This window comes from Parasteatoda tepidariorum, chromosome 8, assembly GCF_982258835.1.
Source record: "Parasteatoda tepidariorum strain Cologne lab strain chromosome 8, Ptep-v5.0, whole genome shotgun sequence".
Lineage (NCBI taxonomy): Eukaryota > Metazoa > Arthropoda > Arachnida > Araneae > Theridiidae > Parasteatoda > Parasteatoda tepidariorum.
This window is the reverse complement of record NC_141762.1, coordinates 79,608,006-79,633,387: the sequence shown is the minus strand read 5'-3', so window position 1 is coordinate 79,633,387 and position 25,382 is coordinate 79,608,006. Positions and strand designations below refer to the sequence as shown.

The window sequence follows — 25,382 nt, the reverse complement described above, 5'->3', positions numbered from 1 at the left end:
ACCTGAATTTTTTAAAATTCGATCTCAATTGGATCGTTTTGGCTCAAACTCAGAGATCAAAATTACACGCTAGATTAAAAGTTTTTCAATGTGATCCGACTTTTCTGCGCAGTGTACATCTATCTTCTTGTAGTATATTGAAATTAAATATACAACAGGAAAGTTAATTGAAGCGTATTTAATAAAAATAAATTTTTGTGTAATTATAAAAATATTGTTTTGGGCAATATCTAATCCCAAAAGTTATGACATCGATTTTCTTTCATTTTTTCCTTTTCTAATAAAAGTAAATTTCCATTGGAGTTTTCTGGCGAAAATAATTGTTCAGAAGCAAACATCATCGCAAATGGAGCATCACAAGACCACGTGAAAAACATCTCTTTACTTTATTCACATCGATGTGTTTACGAAATATTTTGGCGTAAAGACTTCACATAAAAAGCTGCAGCATGCTTCGGTGACTTAACCATTCTTTTATTACGTTATTCACGGAGCATTTAACGAAGTCGACGAGTATGAAATTGAATGCTTTGAATCATTCTTGGAGATCGAGGTGGGTGTAAATAAGGTAAAATAGAAACTGAGAGAGAGTAATTTTTTATCATATCCTATAATTTATTTAAATAACAACTAGTAAACTTAAAACTGAATAATAATTCTACAGTTCTTTTTGTCATTAAAAATGAAAGTATTTTTTTTTTTTGAAAAAGCGCCCTTATTTCAGTATTATTTTATGCTCAAATGAATTATTTTTATTGTTTATCAAATACAAAAACTATGAATTACTTGGTCATAGCAATGGGATATATATTATTTTAAAACTATTCGAAGAACATAATTATAGCTGCGGAATACGCACATTACATAAACTATGAAATACATAATAATTTTACCTCTGTAAATAAACTAAAATCGAGGCATAGAGTGTAATTTATTAAAAATGAAACTATTTTTAGAGTAAAAAGCATCTTTATTTAGTCATTATTTTCCATTCAAATAGATTATTTTAAATTGTTTGTAAATTATGAAAAATATGAATTATATAATCATAGCTATCAAATAAATAATCCATTTATCTGTATAAATAAGGTAAAATCGATGCATAGAGTGTAATTTTTTTATCATACCCTATAATATATTTAAATAACAGGAAATCAGGCTTAAAACTGAATAATAATATTTTTTCATTTTTAAATATATGAAAAATGAGAGTATTTTTGAATAAAAAATGTCCTTTTTTAATTACAATTTTCTATTCCAGTCTTAATTTTTTTTGATTAAAAATATTTTAATTTTTTTTTTGATTTTGTTATTGGAGTGAAACTTTACTCACTCATACATTTTTAAAGAGTTGTTTACTATTTTTAATTAATGGTTTTAAAATGTTTTTCACATCATTTTTTTTTACTTCCGTCTTAATATTTTTTTTTCAAAAATAGTTTGTTTCATTCTATTTTTCGTTGTTAGAAACTATATCATGTTATGGTCATGATAAATAAAATACTTTATTGATATATTCATTTAAATTCTTAAGAATGTAGTAAAAACCAAATGTAAGAATATAATACATTTCGAAGTAAATTCCCAATATATGAAAAATTAAATTAATGTATTTTCGTTACTTTCTATTAATTTTTTTTATTATTTTCAAATATACTTTAAAAATAACTTTTTCTCATATTGAATAAAAACACGAATTAGCCTCTTGCAATAAAATTGAAAAACTTTTTTATTTTAGCCATTGCAATTTAAGAACATTATGTTACCGGAATTTTTGCTGAATTTCAAAATTCGTTTTTTTTCCTTTTATTACCCAAAATACCTTTCTATTTTGCTGGGCTTCATCAATTGATTTCCTATTTGCTTTGTTATCTTCACTGGAAATTTTAAGCAAAAATAGCAAAACTTCTAATTTTCCTGCTAAGCTTAAAGTAAAAGGCTTAAAGTAAAGTAAGTGGATAATAAAATTGAAAAATAATCTAGTTAAAAAAACTATCCTTCTGAACTATTTTTATTTTGCAATTAGGGAGATGAACATCTTACATAAAATGTGGCTTGTAAAGAATAAAACACATTTTCTGCTCTTATAACAATATTTTCACTATATTTACTGTAGTTCTTAAAGAAACGTTTTTACTTAACTATTTTAGTATTTCGTTATCCCTTTATTTCAATAGATTACACAAATTGTTCATTTTAATCCCTTTAACTACATTTTTTTTATTTATTTCGCTAATTATGCGAATTTTTAAATCAACAAAATCTAATCAATGCAAAGTTTATACTGATATTTTAAACAAACCTGCAAAACTAGGTTGTAAAAATCATGTGAAACAACAAACTTTAAGAACTAGTAAAATTTAAAACGTCCTTGAAAGCAATAAATGAATAAAAACTGGATCAAAAGATGAGACATTCTGAGTGTATTTTCAAAGTTTACTAATTAAGACAGTTTTCTGTAAGGAAGTGTTATTTTTTTTAACGGAGGGATTTTTTACAAAGGAAAAAGTATTGTGGATTTCTAGTTACACGAAAGTAAAGACGTTAGAATGTATCTATCAACGCCTAAAATTTTTTTTTACAATTCCCTCTGATGTGATGATTGAATACTTTTTGAATACAATAGCCTGGTTTAGTTGGAAATGTTGAAAGCTTCTTGATTTCTAATCATTTCTTTTTATTGTATTCTCTGGATTTTAATATAAAGAGTACAAATCAGTTGAAAATTTAACTGTACAATCAGTTGAAAATTACTACAAATCAGTTGAAAATTTAACTGTACAATCAGTTGAAAATTACTACAAATCAGTTGAAAATTTAACTGTTTAAATTTTATTTGATTTTCCATCAAAAAAAGCCACCAGAAAATAAAAAATCCTTAATGTCTACGCCAAAACAAAACATTACCTAATCTTTTTCTGGTGAAGTTTTCGATATGTTTTCAAAATATTTTTTATCATAAAGCTTTCAACTACATAAGTAAGCTGCTTATTTGCATTTTTGTGTCCAGTGGTAAATTGAAGAAAAACAAATTTACTTATACTTGACAAGCAAACTAATTAATAACTTAAATAATCAACTAATAAAAAGCAAACTAATTAACAAAAGTAATGTACTTTAAAGGTTTAAATATATCTATCTCTTGTGCCCATAATTTCTTGTTTAATTTCTTATTTTACACACTAGACTTTTTTTTAATGTAACTGGAGTGTGATGTTGGTCTTAATATCTTATACTTTAAAATTAATCACACAGGAAAAAATACTAACACTTGTTAATGTTATGCAAAAATTTAGTGAAATTCTGTTTAAATGTTAACAAAGTCTATTTTTTTAATTTTCCTTGCTTACTGGAAACCCAACATTTAATCAAAATAACCCTAAATGTTATCTTCGCCGAAAAAATAAATTGTTTTAAATTTCAAGCTAAAAATACTCCTAAAATCAAAAATGAATACATTTGCTGTAAGTACACCTTTCTTTACATATTTTTCTTGAACAAAAATAGACTCTTTTATGATCGTTTTCTTGAAAATAATAAGATCATTAAGAAGCTAAAAAAATAATTCAAAGAAACTTATTTTTCATTAAAAAACTCAGTTTAAAATTATGAATTATAGATTCATGAATTAATAGATAGATTAATTAATAGATAGATGAATTAATAGATAGATGAATAAATAGATAAATGAATTAATAGATAGATTAATGGATTAATTATAATAGTAAAAGAAAAAAAATCATAATTATGTAGTGCATTGCACATGGCAAAATAGTAGTATTTATTTTACATAAAGTTTTCGATACTCTTTGACTAATTTTGGCAATGAAAGAATAGGTATTTATAGATATTTATAGCTATTTATAATACAAAGTTAATTTTCTTTATTCTGATTACGGCGTGAAAACTTCTTTCTTTTAACTGATTATTTACATACTCATTCTCCCTTTCGAATGTTAACAAAATATAGCAGATTTAAGCCAAATATTAGGTTTATACCAAAAGGCAAATGCGTGAAAAATAAACAAGCTAAAAAAACTGTTGTTTTCCCTTTAAACTCTATTTGATTTTCCAATAAAAGAACTAAAAATCATAATCATATAGTGCATCATGCATGACAAAACAATATCTATGCTTTCATAACAAAGTTGCTGTTTATTGGATACTTGCCACAAACATGAAAACACTGCAGGCATTCCTGCTTCCTTTCTATCCTAAAGGCTTGCTTAACTTTTAATTAATTAGAACTACTTTATTACGCGACACGTTTTCGAGACAAGGCTTGGTGGAGTCGCCGAACTGTAAAGCGGATACTGTTTTAATGGAGTTTTAATGTATTAAGCGAACAGGCCGTGTCGTTTTCATATTATTTTCCTTCATATTTTTTACTCTTCCCAAAAGTTAGATTTTGTTATTTCTTTTTTATTGTCTCGTCATTCTTCTGAGCATTTCTTTTGTTTTCTTTGCAGCTGATACTAATTGATCTAGCCTCAGAAGAGCTCAGTCATAGAAAACAAATTTGCATTTGTGGCTGGATGAGCAAATGGTTTAACGCTAGAGATGACATTATCGTTTTTGGGTTTGGTTTTTATGGACCTAATTATTAGTTTCATTACGATTATACTAAAACAAAGTTGGACCGGGGGTTTGTTTGTTATTAAATTAACTCAATAATTTTCTTCAAAACGTGATGATAATAAGAGAGTTGTAAGCTCCATGGACATTGCAATTTTTTTTATTTCGCTTGTGTGATCTTTTTTCGATGGAATAAATTATTCTCTTTTATCTGGGAAACACGCAAAAATGGTTCTGTGCATTAAGTTGCGAAATGATCGTTACTGTTTTCTCCGTTTTAGCATTTTCTTCTTTATAAATTAAAAAACCTCTTTGTTTTAGATATTGTGAAAATTCCTAATACTTATTTGAATACTCTTTTTAATCTTTGGCATACCTCTCTATTGAGAGAAGAAATTCAATAAGTGTGCATGTCATAAGTGTACATACAATTTTGTAAAATTAAACAATAACAATACTCAGCATTAAAGAATTAATGTCTAAAATTTTTAATTTTTGACGAAACTACGAAACTACTTTATTAAAATTTTAAAAAACTGTGCTTCATATATACTGTAAAATATTATATATATATATATATATATATATATATATATATATATATATATATATATATATATATATATATATATATATATATATATATATATATATATATATATATATATATATATATATATATATATATATATATATGGGTCATTCTCACAAAAACAGTCATTTTCATGTCCCCAGTATATTTTATGTTTGTTTTACAGCTTGCGAAGAAAAAAAATTCAGGGAGAGTGTCCTTCAGAATGCAAGCTAACAAGAGAATAAAAATAAAATTATCAATTTTTATTTTTTATTTATTTTAGGTAATTAAAATATGCCAATATGTCATTCCCTCACTTGTCCCCACTGCTGATTTAAAAAAAGAAAAATTTTTTTTGTGTAATACAAATTTTTTTTTTTACAAATTCGTGGTTTTTGTTTCAGAATACTAAAATATAGAATTCAGAAAATCAATTTTAAATTGAATTTCTGATAAAAATTTAAACACAGCACTATTTTAAACTTTGTCCCCAGTGTTTCGCGTCATTCCCTCACAACAATGTTCTTATCACCTGCAATCTTCTTAGAATAAAAATATTTTAATAAAAACTTCAGAAGTTAACAACTGGCATCATAGAACAAAATTGCAGTATGTTTCCATTTTCAACTTAAAGAAGCTTTGCTGTGGAATAAATTTGAATGAATCAAACCAGGTAAAATTTTTAACATTTGTCATTCCCTCATGTCATTTTTTAGAGTAAAATAAAATACAACTTCATCGAGAAAGTGGATAATTATATGTTGCTTTCTTGTATGAATATAATTGTATGTGATTGACTTCAGAAATTCATTAGGCCTAACTGTTATTTTTAAATTTTATTGAATTCGTCATTCCCTCACTTGTGTATGAAGTGAGAGAATGACGCTGAAGTGAGGGAATGATTCAAGATGAGTATATTATAAAAAAAATTTTTGTTCAATCGTGCCAGCCAATTTTATTTCCCAAACCTGTAAAAACTATTAAATATATAAGACTAAATTATAATAAATATTAGATATACTTAGTATGTTATCATTTTCAAACTTTAGGTAGATGTAACTTAGATAAAAACATGTATTAAAATAAAATATCATTCCCTCACTATTAGTGTCATTCCCTCACTTTTTAAATAGTGAAAATAATTAATTTACTTATTAATTCATTTGAAAAATAAATTAAAAAATTATTTATTAAATTAATTAATTTATTTATTAAATTAATTAATTAATTAATATAAATTAATTAATTTATTTATTAAATTAATCAATTAATTAATATAAATTAATTAATTTATTTATTAAATTAATTAATTAATTAATATAAATTAATTAATTATAAATTAATTATTTAAAAAATTAATTAATTTAAATATTAAGTATAATTTATAGGATATATACTTTCTTTATAATGTCATTACATATTTCTATTAATATAAAAAGTTTCAGAGCTTTTTATTCACTTTACTTTTTTGGGATTTTATGAACTGAAAAATGACAGTTTTTGTGAGAATGACCTATATATATGATACTCTCTTTTTAAACAGATCTCGTAAGATTCTTAAGATACTGAAATGGGGACACAAAAACTTAAAAGTTAAAATATTTAATTCCATTGACTCAAAGTATCTGGTTTACTAAAAACGGAAACAAAAAGAAAACGGAAGTAAGGTAACAGTAGATAATATCAAGCGCTAAAGCTGCTTTAAATATGTATGATCACTATAACATGGCACAATAAAAACAAAGAGAAAAACGAAAATAATTAATAAGTTTTATTATATATATATATATATATATATATATATATATATATATATATATATATATATATATATATATATATATATATATATATATATATATATATATATATATATATATATATATATATATATATAGGGGTCCTAGGTTTAGTGTTTAACCCTTTTGCGCAAATGGGACACCGGTATCCCTTTCATGTATTTTTGTCTAATTTTTTAAATAAAAGAAATTTCAATAATTAGTCAATGTTTCTCTTAGAACTGGATAAATGAAAATAATTGCAATTAAAAAATATATTAGGAAGTGAGCCGTGTTTGGAAGATTTTACCTTTAACGCAAAAAGAAACACATACTGTATTGTATTATCATAAATTATTAAAATTCAAAACTTAAATTTTTTTCACTGGTTTGGACCAAAATCAATGCAAAATAATGAAAATAGTATGAAAAATATGTTTTTTGAAAAAAATGGGCTATCTGGCTTATAAACCCTTGTTTTAGAGTATTTTAATTTCAACAATTTTAAACAACCTTTAGTTATAACTTTAATCTTTCCAAACATTTTCAACAATAAAAATTTTTTTGAAGTATTTTATGTGCCATTTCAGGATCAGGAATGCAAGGAGAATATTTGAACATCAGTAAAGTAAGCCGTTTGCATATGGGAGCCTATCTTTGCATAGCGAGTAATGGTGTTCAGCCATCTGTCAGTAAACGTATTATGCTCAATGTCAACTGTAAGTAGATTTTGTGAACATTCAAACTTAACCTTATTTAAAGATTTAGATTCATTAGCAATTTCAGTCTAGACTTATATGTTGTTGATGAATGCCAAGATGATATTTAAATGCTCAATTTGTTTGCATAGTTGTTCATCGCGATATTTACTACGCAGAATAGATGCATCGAGGGTCCTCGAACTTCAAAAGTTTTCTGGAAGATTTGTGGCTTACCATTGATGAGCAGTGGTATGAACTTGGTCCATTTTCGTTTACAAAATTTAAAGATGATCATTTTCAGAGAGAGGTGCTATGTTCTGTTTAAATCTAGACAGGTCCAACGCGTGAAGGAATACACTGAAAAACTAGATCTGATTCTTCATAAAAATTGATTATTAAGCAGGCATCATAACTGGTGAAGATTTGTATTGGCTGTGATTTCTGCTTGGGAATCGGTGTAGCAAATTGCCTTGAAGGGGTTAGTTTTAAGGAGATCTGTGAGTACTTTATACACCCAAATCAGTTTCACTCAGAAACCTGGCGGGTGTGAAGTATATATTCGATATCCTTATAATATTATTATTTACTATAATGGAACCACAGCCTGATGACCTACCATCAAACTTCCATCTGTGAATTATCTTTGCACCATTGTCTGCAGCAATTCACTTCACTGCCAACGGATTTTTGTTGTTTTGGTAAATCATGCTTGTTTGATATATTTGAAGTAGGCTGAATTTGAAATATATGAATTGGGCGTATTTCTTGGTGAGATGCATGAGTGTCTGAATGTTGTTAACATGTACTTAGGTGAATAGCTTCAAACAATACAAGGTGAAGAGCGTTCAAGTGCCAGGTAATTATTACCACTGTCTCTGTTAGCTAATCTATAATTTGAGGTTATGTGTAAATACGCCATTATAGTCTTCGGATTAATATAATGCATGAATTGGTCACCAATAGTCCATACAATAAGTCCGCCAATAGCTTAATTGTGTAACTTGTATCCTCAGTGCAACGCTAACAATTAAATATTGCGCAATATTGCTGCTAAGCCAATTTAAAAAAAAAATATAAACACGAAACTAAGAACTTTTTTTGTAACGAGATCGATTTCTAGTGCTTTCTGTGTCAAATACTTCACTGACAATCACTTATTTTTACACCCAAATATATATTTTGCGGTGAATGAAGGAACCATTCAAAACCCAAAATTATATCCTGCAGCGAAAGCGAGATATGTTATAAAAATATATATTCAGATAGTAAAATGCGAAATAAAAGTTTAACTGCAGAGAAACGTTTGAAATTTCGCTTTTAAAAACATCCCTTAAAGTTGTCAGCGAAAACTTTATTTATTGTCCTGTCCCAGAGCAAGAAAAGTGCTTACTGGATTACAGATGATATCTATTTTAACATTTCTCTTTTCTCTATCTTATGTACCGTCCTTTTCTTAAGGAAATAGCAGGTCGTAAAACACGTGACAGTTTTTTTGTGCTGTTCTTTTTTTATATTTAACTTTTTTATTTAGGGCAGTTGTCCGCTTTTAAGAAACATTTGTTACGTGGCAATCAAAGTATTGTACGAATAAAAGTAAGGAATCATAAAAAAAGTATTTTTCAATACGCTTATAGTTATGATTTTAAATTCTTTTTTATTGAAGTATAAAAAAATACTAAGAATTTAAATGAGATGAAATGTTGAAACAAAATTTGTTTTTTTTTATGAAGATTGTTTTCTTTATTCTGCGATTTCATCTAAGTACTTATATTTAAAACATTTGTTTAGTTTTTTGTCCGAATAAAACACCTTTATTTATTCTGTGATATTTATAGTTTTTTTAGTTTAAAATTATAAGTTTTGTATAATTTTTAAAAACTGTAATTGCATATATTTCAAAAATATCCTTTTTAGGTCAGTTAATTTAAAGAAAGAGATACTTGCTTTACTTATTATATGCTTTGGTTGAAGATACCATTTGAAGAAAATGAATTTAATCTCAAGATAATGCGAAGAAGCGAATGCCGAATAGTGAGGCCCTCTTCTTATAACCAAAAATGATAATATCATTATGCTTTTCCGAGTTCCGCATTGATATATCACAAACAATAATTATTTTAATTTTATTCCGATGTCAGTGATAGATAATAAAACGTTTTTTCCTGATTTTTTAAAATCTCACAAAATAAAATTACTTTCATTTTAGCGGAATCAGGAAAAATTGATACGGGTTAATGTCGTATCATATTTTAATTGAATAAAACGCATATTTGAATTAACAACTGTTACTGAACATGTAAATGTTTCAAATTTTATAAAAAAAATATCGGTAATTTTTCTATTCCTTAATGCACATTTCTTTTTAAAAGTATCAAAAATTTAACTTGTAACCGCTAATTTTTTTTTCTTTTTATCGATACATAAAGTGGTTCATATTTTATTAAAAAGGGATTAAAACATAATTATAATCACAGTAGTTTTTTTTCATTTCTCGAAAATAAAAAATATATGTTCTAAGATTTATCATGATTTGTAATTCATGATTTGTAATTGTTTACGGAACTAAATTCGCATACAAAATTTTTAGTTTAAGCTTTTAACTTATTATAAAGAAATAAAATTAATTGCTTAATGGATTAATGATAATTGCCTTATATCACATTTTTCATGAGAATGATGTGTATCCGAAACAATCTATTTCTTTGTATTTGAAAGATAGATATACTTTTTTAAAAGAAATTTACGTACTTACTTATCAATTAAAGCATTTTCTAAGTATTTTTAATATCCCGCAAAATTGTCAAAAACATATTACTTCTATAATAGTAAAAGTGGAGCATAAATGTATGATTGTTTTTGAAGCGTAGCGAAAATATTTCCTTAAGCAAAAAGTTAAATGAACTTAAAGAGGGAAAAATATTTGTAGGAATGCTGACAGCACAAAAATCTGGAAATCAGTCAGAAATAATTTTAAGCCCTTATTTTCAAGCTTCTTTATTTTTTTATTATATTTTTGTCACATAAAAGGTAGAAAATCCTATTCACTAGGAGTTGCAACCTTTTAGAAATTCGCAAGCGGGCTTTATAAAAAGTCCTTATCATATATCTCCGTTGCAGTTTTATCAACAATTGGAAATTTCTACAATATCTAAGGTGATATCTATTTTCCTAATCATTTCTTTTCTGAAAACAAACCATCCTTCTACTTTTAGACAAATTTAAGAAAGTTTTAGATAAATTTTACTGGGTAAAAATTTTTAAGTGACATTTCTGATTGTTGATGGCTCGAAAATTCTGGAAGCATTCAAAGCACAAAAGCGAAAATTCTCAAGAAGAGAGAATTAGCTTGCAGCTTTCATAGTAAGATAAACTTAAGAGATTAAATTTTAAGTTAACAGAATAAAAGTGCTTAATTGAGTAATTTGTAACATAAAAGGTGTAAAGGCAGAAAATGGTTTATGAATGACATCACATTCTCAAATAGTTACATTTTGTTTTATCCTTAATTAGAAAACTAATACATCATATGTATTTTAAGATTTTAATTAGTACATCGGTTATTCAAAAAAAGGTAAAATTGCATCCACTATCCTTACAATAAGCAAATAACATCGCATTTAATTCTAAATTCAATTCATTGTTGATTAGTTCTAATGTTTTCATCAATATTATAATAATTATTAAATTTTTTAATATATGTATCTGTCATTTGATGTAGTGTGATACATATGTAAGTTAAAATAATAATTTGATAAAATGTTGTGCCATGAAATCACGTGATCTTCATTCTAGTTGCACCGATGATATGGATTCCAAACCAATTGGTTGGAGCACCCCTCGATACAGACGTCCTCTTGGACTGCGGATTGGAAAGTCACCCCAAATCTGTCACGTACTGGACAAGAGAAGGGGGAATCATGATTCTCTCTAATTCCAAGTATAACAGCATGCTCATAGACTCGGGATCCTATAAGAGTAAAATGCATCTTCTTATTCGAAACTTGAAACCAGAGGATTATGGCCCCTATACGTGTGTCGCGAAGAACTCCTTGGGTGAAACTGAAGGAACTATTAAGCTATATGGTGAGTAAATATCCACTTTCAAGACAGAAAAAAGTCCTTTGTTTAAAACATATTATTCTTGAAATTATGAAATTGTTTGAAGTTATTAGTGAAATCATCGCACTATCAAGATAAATGGTAAGTAAATATACAGCTTACAGAACAAAAAAAATTCTTTTTTAAATAAAATTATAGTTAAAATCAGAGAATTATTTGAAAGTATTGGGGGATCCATTAGTTTATTAAGAACTATCAAATTCCATGTTAACCAAATATGTCCCTTTATAATATGTCTTTTTTGTCTAAAAATGTCTCATTATTAGCGAAATCGTGAAATTGTTAGAATTTTTTTCTTAAAATCATTGAGCCACAGAACACTATCAAGTTACATGGTAAGTAAATTCATAGCTATCAATAAAAAGTGAATCATAATGTTTGTGAAATCACGAAATCATTAGCACAATTATTCAAAAGTACCAAGCTACAAGGTAAATAAATGTACAGTTTTGGAAAGAAAAAAGTTCTTTTTGGAACTAATAATATGGGAAATCTAGAAATTATCATTATTCATGAAATTAGTACAATCCTAAGACAATATTAAACTACAATGTAAATAAATATATAATTTTCGAATGAAAAAAAAACTCATTCGAACTAATAATAAGGGAAATTTAGAACTTTTTAGAAATTATTCTTAAAACTAAAACCCTATCAAACCTAATCGAGTAACATATATGGTAGAGGAATACATAGCTTTCAAAACAAAAAAGAACCTTGTTGAAACTTAATGTTACTAAAATCATTTGAAATTAATAGAAATAACTAGTTCAATTATTAGACTATCAAGCCACACTATAAATAAATTTACAATTTACATAACAGAAATATCTTTTTGGACCTAATTATTAGTGAATTTATTAGAAATTATTGGTAAACCCATTAATGGATTATTATCGAGATTTTTAGGGAATTGGTGAAATTATTAGTGACTCTGTACAATCGAAATTATAATTTCTGTCCATACTTGTTAATGATGCTCTTTTTCGTTGATAATGGTACCGATACTTATGTTTGAAAGTATTAGGACAATTATATATTTTTTTCATGTGATAATATCATATCAAAAACATACTCTAATGATATTATATTATTTTTTTAACGATTCTGTTCACAATAATTTAGCCTAACACGCTTTATCATTGGATGAAAGTCTGATTGTGAGCTGCGTAATGTTTATTGTCGCATCTGCAGACCATGGCAAGTTTTTTTTTATGACTACTTGAAAGTTGCTCAAAAAGAAAAAAAAATATCATTCAAACTTGATGGTCATACTATATTTGAGCTTAAAAACCTGCAGTTTCATCTACCGATCCTCAATCCTGTTTAGTTAGGATAACATTCCTGTTGAAACTACTTAAAACCACACTATCTGGCTGAAATTTAACTAACCATTTGAAATGGTCAACAGTAGTTTGTTGAAACAAATAAGCAGGCAACAGATTGCTATTTTTATTTCACGCGAAATGTAATTTTCAAATAAAATTTGGTAACATGTGTTTGTTTTATTTTGTCTCATTATTGTTCATAAATAAATTACCAATAATCGTACACGTATACAACTTTAGAATCTTAAGCTAATTTTTTTTTATTTAAAAATATTAATTACAAAAATGATGAGTTTCATCTGCAATTAATCCAAATTTTTATTTTTAGATTTATTTCAAATGTCAAGTATATTAATATAATTATAACTGACAGACGAATAATATTTCAGGCATTCAAATGTTGCTTGAAAAGTAGTTTAAGTACCCACCTCTCTTTATTGACATGTTGCTGCATTCATCGCGTATGAAATAAATTTATTTTAGCATTGTTGAGAAGTTAGATCGGATGCTGATCATATCTCTCCAATTTTAGAACAAACATTTATATTTCTCAAAAACGTTTTTTTTTCAGCTGTAAAAGTTATCTATTAAATTTCAATCTAATTTTCATTAACTTTTTTATCATCATAATATTCATGCATCTTTATTAAAAAATGTCGCCTCTTTATTTGCTGTGATAATTACGCACATTTTGTAGTTTTTTTTCCTTTTAAATACATAGTAAGTATCTTTTCTTACTATTCCATACATTATTTTTAATTCTCACTTACAAATAAATGACTAATTTCTAAAACAATCATTCTAAATACTAAATAACTAATAGATAGATAATCGGCTACTGTTCAATGTGTCCACATTGTCCCAATCATACCACTATGATATTGTGGAGTTATAACAACTATGATCACCTGGCTCTGAACGAGCTGTTGCGGGAATGTTTTTACTTTAATATTAAGATATTAAATCTTTGAGAAACTTTTTAGTTTTTCCCAGGAATGTGGATTTAGTATGTGTTAATAAATTTATAATATTTGATCTTTTTTAACCAATTAAATGACATTTTCTTACAATGTGAACTCTCAAATATGCACTGGTGTAAGGGGCCAACAGAAAAAAGCGCATAAGTGAAATACTTCTAAAAAGCAATGTAAATTGCAGGGGCAATATGAATAAATATGTTTCTAAAGATTAAATGTTAATATTTATACTGTTTTGGTATTTACTATAATTATACGATAAAAAAAATACAACATACCTAAGGATAATTTATTTTCTTACAAAATAATCCTTAATACATGTTTGTATTTGTTTTTGCCGACGTATTTCAAAAACAGTTTTTTCCAGCTAATATAAATAGGAAAAGGGAGTTTCAGAAGCAGGATTAATTTGTAAATAGTCACGAATAGTGTCTAAAGCTTCTAATACTACTGTGTGATTTGGAGGAACTTAATCATCCTCGTGAGAACATTCACCACGGTCTCATAGCCCACAAGTTTAAGTTACATATAAATGAACAATTTTTCACAAAAAATTTGAGTTTTATGGAAGGGGGTGAAACATCACTTGATGAATTTCTAAAGAAAGTACCTGACGTCATAATATGCTGCACAATTCAATAGGATCTAACAACATATTTCTTCTTATCTGTAACAAGGAGAGCTTATATAATTGCTTCAATTTATAATTTAAAACCTATTTTTTTAAGAAAAAGAAATATTTAAAGGATAAAAAAACTAAAATGTTAGCCTAAAATTTCGGTGCATAATTGAAAAATTTATTTTTAAAGCGACGCATAAACGAAGGATGTTTATCATTATTTTCCTACCCTAATGAACTGGGACCTATAAAAATCGTCGTATAAATGAAAAAGATGCATAAAAGAGGTATTGCATAAGTGAGAGGTCACTGTACCTTCTTTTTTTCTGCACGTACGAAAGAAATAAACTTTTATCTATTGTTCATTCCTGCAAAAAATTCGGAATAAATTATTAAAAAGATGCATAATTTGAAAAACAACTATGTTTATAAACGATACAAAGTATGAAGTGTAATTTGGGAAAAATGAAACATTAATTATATATATTATAATGATGGCATTATGGTGCTACCGTTTGTATTAATTAATTAGTAATTAATTTTGAACACACTTTTTTGTTATAAATTTCAAAATAACTAGTTTCATCATTTACCTGAATGTAAAAAATGCTTTTTCATTATGAAAATAAAACTATAAATTAAAAAAAATAAAACTTTTTAAATTTTCTTTGAATTTGAATTCAGGGAAACACTTTTATTTTAATCTATGTTAAATCCTAAAACTTTGAGACAGTAGAGATTTCAAATGAATTCCATCAAGTAATCATCACGCGTGTTAGTTGACGTTCACATCAATTTTATTTTATGACGAAAGATGGATTAACCAATGAATTATTTACACGTCTTTTCTTCAATGGCTTCTGATTTAAGAGGAAAACGCGACTGGAAAAGATGTTCGTGAAAATCATATTCTGAAATATTTCCCAAAGGAGCCGTAAAATAGCTCCAGGCTAAGAAAAACAGTTATTTAAAAGTTCGAAATGGAAAGAACTTCGAAAATCAGATTTTAGAGTTACAAAATATATTTAACTTCAACATGCTCTCTTTCCAAATATTTGCCCACGCATTTCATAAATAAATTTTACATCGTTTCGATTTAAATTGTCAAAATTTTATGATTAAAGTTTTTATAGAAGCGAAAAAAAAAAGTAGAATCCTGAATATTTTTCGAATTTGTTTAAAGCATTTTTATTCTGATAGATATGTAATATTTTACCAATAGAGTATCTTAATATTCTGTTTGTAATTTTAATATTCGATCAAATTAAAATTATTTTTTACTCCGTAAAAGGAATTTAAATATAAATAAATCATACGCAAAAGCAATAATCCAGAATTCCCCATGAAAGATAAAACAGTTAGTAATACAACAAATGTTTCTAGCAGAAAAACGTCGAACATTTTCATGTATTTAGAAACCTAATTTCTGAAAGTCAGTAACTTTTTGGGAATTAACCGTAAACCTTTATGATGAATTTAGTAACCTCTTTACTAAAAGTCATTAACCTTCCTGGTATTAACATGTAACCTTATAAGAGAAAAATTAAATTTTCCCAATAAAATCATGTAACGTTTCTTGAATAGCAACCTAGCAGCTTTAAATTGAGTTTTAACTGAGCTTTAAGTCACATCTAATGAACGTAATTAAAATGTAACTTAAATGATTTTGCAGAGCCATCTAGAGATGGATAGTGCTTGAGTTTGTCATCCAGTGTATCAGATGGGGAAAGCAGAGTTCAGTTGATTCATTTTTTATATCATGATTAAAAGAGTTGCGTGTTATTTCAACCCAGTTACGCCAAATGAAGAGAAACTCCTCATATGTATAGGTAAAAGTGTTATGTTTGCTTTTGAAGTCAAAAACTTTTTCAACCGGTTGCGAGTATCACAACTATGCCGTTTCAGATAAAAAATATATGCCAAGCTTTAAATGACTTCACGAACTGAAGCCATTTTTATCAGTGTTCCACAATACGTATATACCAAGTTTTACCACATCCTTGAAACCAGAAGGAACAATAATCTGATTATAACAGAGTAGTAATTTTGAAGATAACCACACAGTGTGTTGCATTCCGCTTTAAAATAATTAAATGTGAACAATGATGATTTAAATAAATGTGAACAATGATGATTTAAATAAATGTGAACAATGATGATTTAATTAAATGTGAACAATGATTTCATTTTAAATCATAACATAAATTAGAGGCTGTTGAATTATATTTGACACCCGAAAAGTTTGCAAAAGAATTGCTTAATAATATAGAAAATGCACTGTATTCTAATTGCTAGTCACTAGGGTAAAAAATCAATTAATGTGCTTGTTTTCAGTCGAATTATTTTTTTGTATTTCAGAAATTCCACGTCCAACCACAACATCATCACCTGCTCCTCAATATACAAGCAAAACTGAGGGTAAGATTTTAATTTTTTATACATAGATAACAAAATGTTGATGGAAAAAATACATAAAGATAATCAAAAATGAATTAATTTGCGTTATTTTTCAAAGAAAATAAAACTTATCTTCTTACTGTTTTCCTTTCAACCTGTTCTTACTGTAAGACGTTCTCTATAAACTACATTAATATTTCCACAACAGACATATAGCTATAGTAATAATAATATTATAGTTAAATAAAAATTTATCTGGTAATTAATTAAATTGAAATATTTTCATTTTTAATTTTAAAAAAAGCGTAGAAATCTCATCTCAACTACTTTATTTTATGACCGATGTTTCAGAAATTGCTCGATAAAAAAATCTTTAACTTGCCAATTTTGAACCCAACCCAAAACACAGAGAAATTCATGTATTAAGCGTTCAAATAGTTACTCAAAAAATGCACATTCATTTAAAATCATTTAACATTTATCATAAATAGCGCAATTAAAGACATTTTTATATCCACATCACTGTCTGGTGGAAATTTAGACATGAAATTTTACTTAAGGACAATCAATTTGTCTCCTCTAAATAAATAATAATTAGCAAAGAAATCACTTAGAATGGATCTTAATTGCAAACATGGATGCGAGTGTCTGGTTTTCGATCCCTTAATGCGTCATTTCATTGTTAATTTGTCAACTTATTATATTTTAAGAGACAAAAGTTATCCACCGATTTTTACAAAATGAAAGCAAACAGCAGATTTGCTTTTCCTAAATTAAATTTCCATTTATTTATTTACTTTTAAAGATAATAGAATTTTTAAGGCACCGCGTTTTTACTGATATGTCTCTAAACTTTGTTTTATGCAAAAGTTTTAGTTTGAATAAATAAGGTACATTATTTTGCTAATTTTTATTTTATATTTATCAAAGTTAGTTTATTTATTTATTTTTTTACAGGAAGTCAACAAACGACGAGTGAGAAATTGCCACTTAATAGTTGGAAACATTCTTTATTAAAAGAAGATAATGATTGTGAGTATGATCATTATATTTGTTTCGGTGAGATATATATATATATATATACCAAAATCAAAGGATCTCTCCAGAAAGCAATACTTTTAGTAAGAAATTTCTAACAAAACAAAATAGAAAATCAAAATTGAATTTTTTTTCAGGATCAACAAAAAAAATATTTGAAAACTTTGGTTTGAATACAAACTAATAATTAAATACATTTACATTTATTGCTTTTAACTTTATTTCAGCTATGTTTGAGATATTACTAATTTTCCCTCATTTTTTTCCCATTTCCCACGGCGCAAAGCATTTTTGTTGCCGTTCCTTATGAAAAAAAATCATGCTGCAAAACATTGCAAATTACGCATAGTTTAGAGATTTATTGCTAAAACCAAATTGAAAAACTAATTCTATTAATGAAATTATTTACAAATTCGCCATTTCTAAATAAATACTTTAAATTTAATTCAATTTCAATAGAGAGATTACAAAATTTATTTAAATAAATCCTCCTGCGTGTTTTGTTACATCATTTTAAATTAACTTAAACAAGACGAGACAACTACGATGCATTTTCTTTAGTAAAAAAGGAGAAACAGTGAAAAAATGCGATATCTTTTTATTTTTTTATTCCTAATAGCATTCATAATTTTTTTTTTTTTTACTATTTTGGAAAAGTTCTATTATGCATTTTAGCTAATTTTATTATAATACCAAACATTTTATCTTGATTACTAAATCTATGTCTCTCACATCTAATCAAGTTCTACTTTTAAAGGAATTGAATCAAATCAGAAGCGCATGGACAAATTTTAAGTTGATTGAATCAGTCTAAATGCTTGTCAAGATTAGTAAATAAAACATAATTTTATTTTACTAATAGTTTAAAAATTATTTATATTTATAATAATCGGCTTAGATAGTTAAATCTGTTTTACGTACAAATTCGGTATTTATAAATTGATTCGAATAAAAACTTAGATTTCTCTTGGAAGTAAAAAAAAATCTAGTGGCGTCCTATCAGTAGATTATTTTTTTTTTTATGTTCGGTAAAAAGAACGCTTATTCAAGAAATAAAAATTTCATTACAAATGATTTACAGTGAGTTTTGAGATAGTACACAATACTAAGATGTGAGTGAGGTACAGTATTTGTAAATTAAAGGGAAAAAACCCACAAAACTTGCTTTTGTCTGTATTTTTGCTTTTTTTTTTTAATTTTTTTTTTTTAATTTTTGCGTCATTTTGATCCTTAATATGAATAACGAAAATGCTTGTCAATATATGAAGTTTTTAAGGACATTAACTGATAATATTATTTTTTTTAAACTTTTGGTGCAACGCAAAATATCATGCTTCAATATTAAGAAGTTTTAATGTTTAAATATAATAATAATTCATACATTAGTTTTTCGTAATCATTATTTTTTTGAGAGAAGCAAAAGTGAAAGCTGTATATTTACCTCCTTGTATGATATTTTATGAAAACCTATTAAAAAATTTTTCAGAAACTAAAGTAGAAAATGAAAAAGAAGTTCTTTGAAAAATTCTTGAGTTACTCTATTTCTGAGATAATTATTTTTAAATCATAAAAAAAGAAATGACGTGTTTGAAAAAAATCATATATATTATGTATATTTTCCTTCCTTACATGATATCTTATGAATGTCTCTAAAAATGTCTTTAAAATTATTTTTTTATTATGAACTCTTTAAAAATTAAATTAAAAAATTAAGAAACCTTAGAAAATCCCTGCGTCAATGTGTTTCTGAGATAATTATTTTTAAATTATGAAAGAATCGAAATAAAATATTAGAAAATATCATATATATCATGTATATTTTCCTCCCTTGCATAACGTTTGAAGAAAATTTATAAAAAAAACTCCTTAAAAATTAAAGTAAATAATTAAAAAAAAGTGAGATTTTTCTGAATTAATCTATTACTCAGATTATTATTTTTAAATTATAAGAAAAGAAATAAAACTTAAGAAAAAAATAATTTTTTTGAAAAAATGCAGTCAAGGTTTTTAAAACAGAGCTGATAAGCTTAAATATTCCTTACACCGGATATTAAATAGAACAGAAACATTATTTCTCATTTATTTGAAACACAAGATTTTTGAAAGCTTGAAAACCGCGAAAAAACAACTTGAAAACAAGATAAAAAAAAGTTTTGTTAAGTATTCCCGATTTTTAGTTCACAATAATATTTAATTTATCTTCAAATAATTTCTTTTAAAATTATCACTTTACTAGAAATTAAGTATTCATGAACACAAAACTCCATTTTTCTAAAATTATTTGGATAAGATTTAAATTTGAGTCAAAATAAATATGTTATTGTTTCAGCTGCGAAAAAGTCAGAATTGTCCACTGAGCTTCTTGATAAAGCAAGTACACTTGGAGGAATTGCAGCAGCTGCAGCTTCCGATCACGAATTCAGAGAACAAAGTAAGTTTTGACTCATAATAAATGATGTATTCTCCACTATATAAGGCAGCTGTAATATATAAGTCAAATTATATGGGATCGATTTGGGTAAAAGGTACGCATTCTCTTCTCTTTGGGCTTGCTTCTCTTTGGGTACTTTAAAATTACATAAATAAATGAGTAATAATTGACGAATATTTCTAATTTTGTGATTAAAGCCCCTTTTAATTAAATAAAGCACCGTTTCAATTAAATAAATATTATTTCTAGCTATTACTAAAAATATATTTCATATTTATTATAATTATGCTTAAAAAATAATTAGTTGTTTTCAAAAAATATATTTGTCGGTAGCATGCACTCTTAAAACTTTATCAAATTATGGAATAAAAATTCGATCATTCAATTAAAACACTGTAAAAATTATTGTATAATTATTTACGATAAAAATGGATTTTATGGATATTACACCTAAAAAGGATTATGCGGAATATAATAAAATTTACCCAGTTTTTAACTCAATGGTAAACCAAATTGCTCGGAAAATTTTATTAAAGCTCCTTGTTTTTGATTTTCAAAATAACTGTACAATGAGAGAAATAAGCTTAGACAAACAAATACAGTAAAAAAACGAAAGGAAACCACAATAATTCTGTCAATACGTCAAATAAATAAATAAGTTAAAGTTTGAGAATAAGTCGAGTCCATTGGAACGAAAACTTATACCGTAAAATAAATAAATATACCATTGGTAATTTGTAGAGTAAAAAGAATGCGCTAGTTCATAAAACTTGAACTTTATTCACAAATGCATCTATTTCAAATTTCTTGTATCCATCTTATTTATCTAGCTTTAACAATGATGTGATATTCAAAGCGATATTTGCATCGAAATAAAGTTTCCTGTATAATAATTTAAATATTTGATAATTTTAAAGCATGAAAAAAATATACTTTCCTTTATATATTTGATTTTGTTCTGTAAAGATAATTTATCCTGCAATCCATGTTAGAAAAATGTTTTTCTCGTAAACTTTTATTCGTTTATGACGACGCTTAGTTCTCAGCTCCAATGCCTTTAGTTCTACATAGAAATGAACGTAATAAAAATTTCAGTAATCAGGTTAATTACAAAATTATTTCTAGTTCTTCGAAAAGTTCATTAAAATATCTTTCAATGAATGGAACTGCGATGCAATAATAGTTGAGGCACTGTGCTGCTATATTAAAGGTTAAGGGTTCTGTCCCAGAATGCAACTCAGCTTTAACTAGTTTGTTTAGTGAGTAAAAGCAGTCCTTGCGCAGTCTTTTCCTCTTTGCCAACATCGTGCTGTTAATCACAAAATTGTGGAGACTTAAACTCTAATACCACCCTCTACCACAACGGACTGTTACAGTAATCCACTATTTTACTCGAATCAATATAATTTTTGCCGTGATGGCTTAGGGGATAGAGTGCTCACTTCCAATGGCCTACTCAGGGTCCGAATCTCAGAGATGGCTGGTCGATACGAATTGCTAACCCGACTCGCACTGATCACAGTGCTGACGAAAAATATTTTCAGTAGTAGACGGATCATGGGTTAGAGTCTCCTTCCCGTCAGGCTAACCGTGGAAGGTTTTCGTGGTTTATCGTTTCTTGTAACGCAATTGTGGAATTGTATAATCAAAAAGTCTTCTACGAAGGCAAATTTATCTTAATACTTGATTCAGGAGTTCCCTTATCTTCTGGATTGGGCTCAAAATTACTAGACTAGGGTATTGAACATTGGTTCTAGAATACTCAAAACTGAGTTTTCTGTTTGACGACAGGCATAAAATAGAAATAATATAATTTATAACAATTATAAGAATTAATTTAATTTATGTTTTAATAAATATAAGTGAAAAGATTTAGTGCTAACTTTATGCAAGTAAAACATTAACTAATTTTTTTTCAAGGTGGGGAAAGAAAAGAAAGCAGACGGAGGCTATCAAAAAGTCATCCCTCATCAGCCAGTCATCAGACAACATTCAATTTTATTACAGTTACTGTATGCCTGCTCTGGCTCTTACTTCGTTGATACGTGCTGGATAAGAGACGAATTCAAACAATCCTCTGAAAAGAAAGGAGCTACCGAGCATTATAACTATTTATAATTTCAAACGTTGGTGCTGATTTGCAGCAGGATTTAAATAATGAATTTTAATTTATGTTTGTGAATGAACCGAAAATTGATTTTTCACACTTCAAGCTCATTGTTCAAACAATTTTAGAGACATCTTCGAATGAATGCTGAAATTATCGTACATAGCAATTTATTTATGTTATCGATAAAATAAGTGTATATACTTTCTCCTTTCAGTTGCATTTTATTCTATGTTTAAACTTTCGATTTGCGCCAGCATATACATATATCTCTACGTATATTAAAAGATCATCTTTTGAATAAAGGTGATATGTATTTTTCTTGATATGGATATTATATTAAGGAATGGGCAGAAATAAATAATTGTTTTATTTCATTTGAATTCGTAAAATACCATTTATACATTAGATTTGTCTTCCAGCTAAAATTTTAAAATATAACCTAAAAAGAAGCTAATACAATTTTTTTATGAAAATTATTAAATATTTTTCAAAGTATCAAATCTAGGTAAGTCAGCTTAATCTGGAAGTAAATCAAGAAGAAAGAAAACATTGTTTAACTTAAATCAAGGTTGTTCCCCTGTTGATTTTAAAAACAAATAACGAAACACGAAAAGAAATTGAAACTTACGGTTTGCTTAAGAAATCAGAATAATTACTGCTGAAAAATTTCGAAATTTGTTACAAATTTCATTAACAGGTGGCACTACTGGGTGGAAGAAACTGTAAAAAATTAATCCTGCTTATTAGGCTATTCAAATCGAACATGTTGCACGTTTGCGGTAAATTTGTTCTCAGACTCTACCACTTTTATTGCTGCCATTTCTTGTAACTTGTTAAAGATTTTTTTTTTAATTAAGTATGCTATATGTTACTAATATTTGTGACTGTTTTTTGAACTTGGTAAGAAGAAATATTCCAGTGGCATAAACAGAACGTAGCAAACCATACATCCTTCTCATTTTTCCATTTTTCTTTTATTGTTTTCCCATAACTTCGATAACGAGGAACCTGAATGCGTTGGATAGCCATGAAATACTAATTATAATGCTGATTATTTTAGTTAGAACATCTCTAAAAACTCTCAAAAGTCATTTCAGCATTAAATTCAGACGAATTTTTTCAAATTATACGTAGAAATTAACTTAAAACGAAACTTACTTCAGTCGTCACAAAAAGAGGTCAAAATTGTTTATGACGTCAGAATTCACATGTAAAGTGAACGGAAGGAGCCGATCAAAGCTTGCCATATAGGAAAGTATTGTAGCGTACAAAGATTTTTTTTTATATCTTATTTATTTGGCCAAAATTGTGTTGACTTTTTGATATGATGCAAGCAGAGGAGTAAGATAAATAATTTTTCATTTGTAATGATGTTTCTGATCTGAATATTGAATTTATTCAGAATCATAAACTGAATGCGAAAGTTGAATTTTAAGAATTAATGCTTCAATCGGCTAAAACATGTTTACCAGATGCAGTCCGCTAAAGAAGAATGCTTTTAAGGGCATTTAATAAACGTTTTAATTCAATGTGATCAATGATTCATTCAGAGAAGCTTATCAAAATTAAATGAATCTTACAATATTGAAATGAAATAAATTCCATAAAATAGTCTCCACAACAGAATGATAAAGAAGTTGCAAACAGTTTGCGTTTTATTCCCCATCACGTTTATTGACTTTCCATCATTCTTGTTTTCATCTCCATTTCATATAAAAAAAAAAGTATTTTATTTAATTTGTTAAATAAGTAGCTGTTGCAACGTTGTGCAATACATTACGGATAGTTAAAATTTGGAACAGCACGAGTTTTTGCTCTATTCGAAGGTGATATGGATCTCGTAGCTATCCAGAATTTTGACATCAGCAGGAGGCGAGAAAATGTTTCGTGGGATAGTAGCTACGTTTTAGTGGGAGGGGCTATTTGTGCGAATTTCAAACATTAATTACAAAATAACAGTAACTCCATTGAACTGAAATTGGTGTCCATAGTCATAAAAGAGTTCCGGTTCAAAAATTTAAAAAAAAAACGTGCAGGTTCCTCATTATTTGAACTCCTTGTAGTCGATTATTTTTATACCCATACTCGTAAAATTCTAAAACGTGATAAAACGCCTTTGTTATTAGGTTATATTTTATTATATCCTTTAATTTATTATTTAAATTCAGAAAATTTTGCAGCTATCCTTTTGTTTTATTGAATGCGATGAGAGCTTAATAATTGAAAGACAAAGATTTAAGCTTTAAGTAGATATACTTACTTAAAAAAAAGATTGAAGTTTACAACATAATATACTTGAAATATTCTCCCACCCTTTTTCACAAGCATTGATGTTGAATAGAATGGGAGTTTATTGCATAGAAAAAAGAAGTAATGGAATAAAAGAAATAATGGAAATAAAGAATAATAGAAATAAAAAGAAATTTGCTGCTATAAATATAAACTTTATTTATCAACTAATGTTTACTTTCAGGTAAACTACTGTAAATGGAAAAATTGTTTAAATGATAAAAGAGGCTATTTTGTTTTATCTGTTATCCGAACTATCAGGTTAGTAAAACAATGGTTAAAAAAGGTTCATTTGAAATATTGTGTTCATTTAAAACTATTTTTCAGCCAAAAATTTAAAGAGCACGTGCACTTGTCAGTATCTGAACATAAAAAAAATGTTTAAAAAAAACCTAATATTAGAGCTAAATGGCTTATTGCGGTATTAAATTACAAAAAAAGTTTGC

At 26.8% G+C, this 25,382-nt stretch overlaps 1 protein-coding gene across 1 annotated transcript in view; it reads left to right on the top strand.

Annotated features, from left to right (window-relative positions):
* The window catches only part of LOC107442811 (lachesin), a 251,356-nt gene extending 226,213 nt beyond the window's left edge, over nt 1-25,143 (top strand). The window contains exons 5-10 of the mRNA XM_016056467.4: nt 7,518-7,646; nt 11,421-11,711; nt 17,030-17,089; nt 18,026-18,100; nt 20,436-20,537; nt 22,458-25,143. Of these exons, the coding sequence (XP_015911953.3) occupies nt 7,518-7,646; nt 11,421-11,711; nt 17,030-17,089; nt 18,026-18,100; nt 20,436-20,537; nt 22,458-22,579 (779 nt within the window). The 3' untranslated portion in view covers nt 22,580-25,143. The remainder of the gene's footprint in view (nt 1-7,517; nt 7,647-11,420; nt 11,712-17,029; nt 17,090-18,025; nt 18,101-20,435; nt 20,538-22,457) is intronic.
* Nucleotides 25,144-25,382: the final 239 nt, after the last annotated feature.